The sequence below is a fragment of the Penaeus vannamei genome, chromosome 13 (genome assembly GCF_042767895.1).
Source record: "Penaeus vannamei isolate JL-2024 chromosome 13, ASM4276789v1, whole genome shotgun sequence".
NCBI classification, from domain to species: Eukaryota; Metazoa; Arthropoda; class Malacostraca; order Decapoda; family Penaeidae; genus Penaeus; species Penaeus vannamei.
Genome location: NC_091561.1, coordinates 15,848,205 through 15,853,204, shown reverse-complemented (window position 1 = coordinate 15,853,204; position 5,000 = coordinate 15,848,205). Strand labels below are relative to the sequence as shown.

At 34.5% G+C, this 5,000-nt stretch overlaps 1 protein-coding gene and 2 non-coding genes across 3 annotated transcripts; 1 reads left to right on the top strand and 2 right to left on the bottom strand.

Moving 5' to 3' along the window:
- Nucleotides 1-109: 109 nt before the first annotated feature.
- On the bottom strand, nt 110-181 carry TRNAD-GUC (transfer RNA aspartic acid (anticodon GUC)). Its single transcript has one exon. It is a non-coding gene; the product is annotated as a tRNA-Asp (tRNA).
- A 1,164-nt stretch (nt 182-1,345) lies between these two features.
- On the top strand, nt 1,346-2,209 carry LOC113822268 (cuticle protein AM1199-like). The gene is made up of 3 exons (XM_027374812.2): nt 1,346-1,393; nt 1,551-1,777; nt 1,896-2,209. The coding sequence occupies exons 1-3, from the start codon at nt 1,385-1,387 to the stop codon at nt 2,131-2,133; spliced, it is 474 nt and encodes a 157-aa protein (XP_027230613.1). The 5' UTR covers nt 1,346-1,384; the 3' UTR covers nt 2,134-2,209.
- Nucleotides 2,210-3,775: 1,566 nt separating this feature from the next.
- TRNAD-GUC (transfer RNA aspartic acid (anticodon GUC)) lies at nt 3,776-3,847 on the bottom strand. Its single transcript has one exon. It is a non-coding gene; the product is annotated as a tRNA-Asp (tRNA).
- Between the last annotated feature and the right edge of the window lie 1,153 nt (nt 3,848-5,000).

Sequence of the window (5,000 nt, the reverse complement as noted above, 5' to 3'; positions counted from 1 at the left end):
TATTGGTAAAATTATACGACATAACAATATATATATATATATGTGTGTGTGTGTGTGTGTTTATATCCATGTTTATATATATACATAAATATCAACGCACTACAAAAGCCTCCCCGGCGGGGAATCGAACCCCGGTCTCCCGCGTGACAGGCGGGGATACTAACCACTATACTACCGAGGAATTGAGGTTAGGGAAAGCTAATTATCGAAATTATTGACTTTCTATCTATTATTTGCTTTGCCAACGTTATATCTTTTTCTTTTCTTTTTTCTTTATCTGTTAGTACTTTAGACTTTTAGCTATATATACAGACAGACCGACAAACATTTAAGAATATGCTTTATGCATGAGTGTGTGTATGCATATGTGTGTGTGCATATGTATATAAATACATACATATGTATATATATATATATATATATATATATATATATATATATATGTATATATATATATGTATACACATGTGTACATATGTATATGTATACATACATGTATGTGTATATATATATATATATATACATATATATATGTATGTATGTATGTATATGTATACATATGTGTCTGTATGTAAGCATACATATATATACATACACACACAAACATATATATATACATATACACATATATACATGTGTGTGTGCATTATACAAATATATCTGTATATACATGTACATACATACATATATATGTGCATATATTTATATATATGTATAAATATATGTGTGTATACATACATATACATAAAATACATATATGTGTGCATTATATAAATAAATATGTATATATTTACATACATATATATGCATAAAGTTATATATATCTATTTGTGTGTTTGCACAAATAAATGCACACATACATACACACACACAAATACATATACGTGCACTGTATGCGTGTGTGTGTATTTATTCCTTTTTATATACATTCACACATACACACACATAAGTGTATGTATATGTAAATATATGTATGTGTGTATGTATTATACATTTATGTATATATGTTATATAAACAAATTCATTTTCTATTTCGGATATTTGTTCGTCCGGTGAGGATCGTAGCGATTCAGTTTCGTTTTTTTATTTTCCTTTTTTTTGTACGAATTACTATGTTCGTAGTTGTGTTCACACACACACATGTATATATATATACATATATATATATATATATATATATATATATATATGTATATATATAAATGTGTGTTTGTCAAAAGCTCGTCGAGGTAGACGATAAAGCAAGAGGAGTATAAGAATAAGAAATAAGAAATCTGACAACCTTGTGACCTAAAAACGCCTTTTGCCTGATAAGTATAAAAGCCGTGTCAGAGATGCTGTGGGACGTCATTTTAACCTGATCATTGCAGGAGACACAGTCAATATGAAGACTGTGAGTAAATATCAGCAAATGTTTTAAGCCAAACATTCCACTGCTATATACCCGAAATAGCAGTGGCATACAACCTCTGTATTTCAAAATATAAGCATATAAGTAAGACTAAATTCTTTGTTAACAGAGAAAAATGACTCACTGAATGTTATTTCAGTTCGTTTTGTCGTTGCTGGTGGCCGTGGCTCTGGCTGACCAGCCGTCCTTCTCCTACGACGCCCCTGCACACCGCCCATCCGCCCCCGTCAGAGTGGTCGAAATCATCCGCGACGATCGAGTCCATCCTGCTGCTGACGGCTCTTACACCTTCGACGTCGAGACTCAGGACGGCATCGTCAGGCACGAGGCTGGTGGCCCTGGAGGTGCTCAGCAAGGCTCAGTCAGGTCAGTCAGTCAAAGTTTAGGACTTTTTGTTCGGGGGATATCTCATAAACATTCTTTATCGTGTCAGTCAGCACAAGGGCCATACACAAAGTAACCTATTGCAATATCAACCTTTCAGCTTCACCTTCCCCGACGGCCAAGTCTTCGACCTCCAGTTCGTCGCCGACGCCAACGGCTACCAGCCTCAGTCGCCCTTCCTGCCCGTGGCTCCTGCCTTCCCCCACCCCATCCCCGCCCACGCCCTCGAACAGATCGAGCGAGGGCGTCTTGAGCATGAAGCTCGCGCCCGCGGAGAACTGCGTGAGTCGTCCAGCCAAGGTCACTCCGCTCCCTCACAACTCTACGGCCGACCTTAGTCATTTAGCCTCCACCTTTACTTCTGTGATGATGTTTTATTTATTTTCCATTATATGTAAATAAATCGAAGATGTAGATTTTCTTTGCTTTACCGGTTTTGCTTGTTTGTTTGTATGCTTTTCGATTAATGTTTGCATACACATGCACACACACAAATATATACACACACATAAATACACACACATACACCTATATGTATATGTATATATATATATATATATATATATATATATATATATATATATACATATATATACATATGTACATATATATATATATATATATATATATATATACATACATATATATGTGCACACGCATTTGTTTTTTTACCTATGTATGCGAGCACACACACACGCACAACTACATATATGTGTGTATATATATGTATATGTACATATATATATACACATATATATATATATGTATATATATATACATATATATATATGTATATATATATATATATATATATATATATATATATATGCACGAGCGCGCGCGCGTGTGTGTTAAATAAAGCAATGAGGGAAAAAACAAGAAAACACATGAATACGCCGTAGGCCTTTTCGTTATACTGTTCATCCAAGCCCTGAAGTAGCAATAAAGCAAGCGTTTACAGTTTTGTGTATACATACAAAAAGATCGATATGCGTATATATACTCTATGTTTCTTTGCGTGCATATATATATATATATATATATATATATATATATATATATATATATATATATATATATATATATATATATATATATATATATATATATATATATATATATATATATATACATATATATACTTGTACTTTTTCCTGTATACAAACAGGTGTTAAAAAATGCACTGCAGAATGTTGCACGATTCGTTTTACAGGCTGGAAGTACCTTGACCTCCCGGGCGGCAAAGGAGGAATCTGACCTCTTTGCCGAAAAGACAGCTGACCTTTCCCTCACGCCTTTTCCTTTATTGTCCATATCACTATTTCGCTCTTTTTCTGCTTAACCTCTATTTTCATTATTGTTATTATCCCTATTTTCTATCGTTATTGGGATAGTTTTGCTATTATCATTATTATTATTATTACTATTATCATTATCATTATTATTGTTATTACTATTATCATTGTTGTTTTGATGCTGTCGTTGTTGTTTTAATTATTATGATTATCATTATGATCAACATGATTTCCATTGTTATTGTTATCATTTTTATTAAATAATATAACTATCATTATTATTATCACGATTATTACTAACATTATTATCATTATCTTCATTATCGTTATTGCTATTATCATTATATTCATTATCATTATTATCATTATCATATCATCATTATCATTATTATCAATATCATTATCATCATGATTATAATGAAGATGATGATAATGATCAACTTTGTTTTTATCATTATTATCATTATCATCGTCATTATTACTAGTTAACCACATATGCTCTTCGCTCTTACTCTCCGTTCTCTCCTTTGTTGTTTTATCCCTTACTCCATTCCTTTGTATTTTCTTTAATTTTTCTCCATTTTCTTTGTCTCGATCCTTCTCGTATTATATGGATGTATCAGCACTTTAAGCACAGTGGCTATGATTGCCCAAGTACTCATTTAAATGCACTCCCCCAAAAGGCCTCCCCGGCGGGGAATCGAACCCCGGTCTCCCGCGTGACAGGCGGGGATACTAACCACTATACTACCGAGGAATTGGCGATGGAGGAGCGTGATTTTAGGATAATAAACTTCTTTCTTCTCTCTCTCTCTCTTTCTCTCTCTCTTTCTCCCCCTCTCTCTCTTTCTCTTTCTCTCTCTCTCTCTCTTTCTCTCTCTCTTTCTCCCCCTCTCTCTCTTTCTCTTTCTCTCTCTCTCTCTCTCTCTCTCTCTCTCTCTCTCTCTCTCTCTCTCTCTCTCTCTCTCTCTCTCTCTCTCTCTCTCTCTCTCTCTCTCTCTCTCTCTCTCTCTCTCTCTCTCTCTATCTATCTATCTATCTATCTATCTCTCTCTCTCTCTCTCTCTCTCCCTCTTTCTCTCTCTCTCTCTCTCTTTCTTTCTCTCTCTCTCTCTCTCTCTCTCTCTCTCTCTCTCTCTCTCTCTCTCTCTCTCTCTCTCTCTCTCTCTCTCTCTCTCTCTCTCTCTCTCTACCTACCTACCTATTTTCGGCACATTTTACATACAAATAACGGCTACCCACTAACTCGGGAAATTCGCACACCCATATTATGAATATAACACGAGTGAACAGCCTTGCACAGAGATGTGATTACGTAATGCAAAACTTTTGGTTTCGTTCATCTCTGCAAGGGTCACTTTAAATACCAAAGGACGGCCTTAACACGCGCAGTTCATCTTTGTGTAACATTGCCTCGTCTGCGGTTCATTCACATCCTTGAACCGGTAATATTTGTTCTTTGCCTCAAAACGGATAAAAGCACTTTCTAAAAGATGAAAATGAATTTTCGTGTTTGCAAAGTAGGAAAAATGACAAAATAGGATCAGTTCGTGATTAAATGGTTTATTATCGAAATCAGATGTTACTTTCACCTTGAAATGCCTTTGTCTCAATGTGTATATATACATACACACACACACACACACACACACACACACACACACACACACACACACACACACACACACACACACACACACACACACACACACACACACACATATATATATATATATATATATATATATATATATATATATATATATATATATATATATATTGGTACTGGTATGTAAGCGTTTGCTATATTATATATCTATACTACATATCTATACATACATGACACATGCATACATGCGAATTCCATCTCTGAGTCTGTGCTGCTGTCAGCACAAGATTTTGGTCATTGT

Bases quoted from the DNA above. Each gene is read 5' to 3' on its own strand.
- LOC113822268 (XM_027374812.2), top strand. The intron at 1,778-1,895 runs GTCAGTCAGTCA...TCAACCTTTCAG, and splicing joins GCTCAGCAAGGCTCAGTCAG to CTTCACCTTCCCCGACGGCC.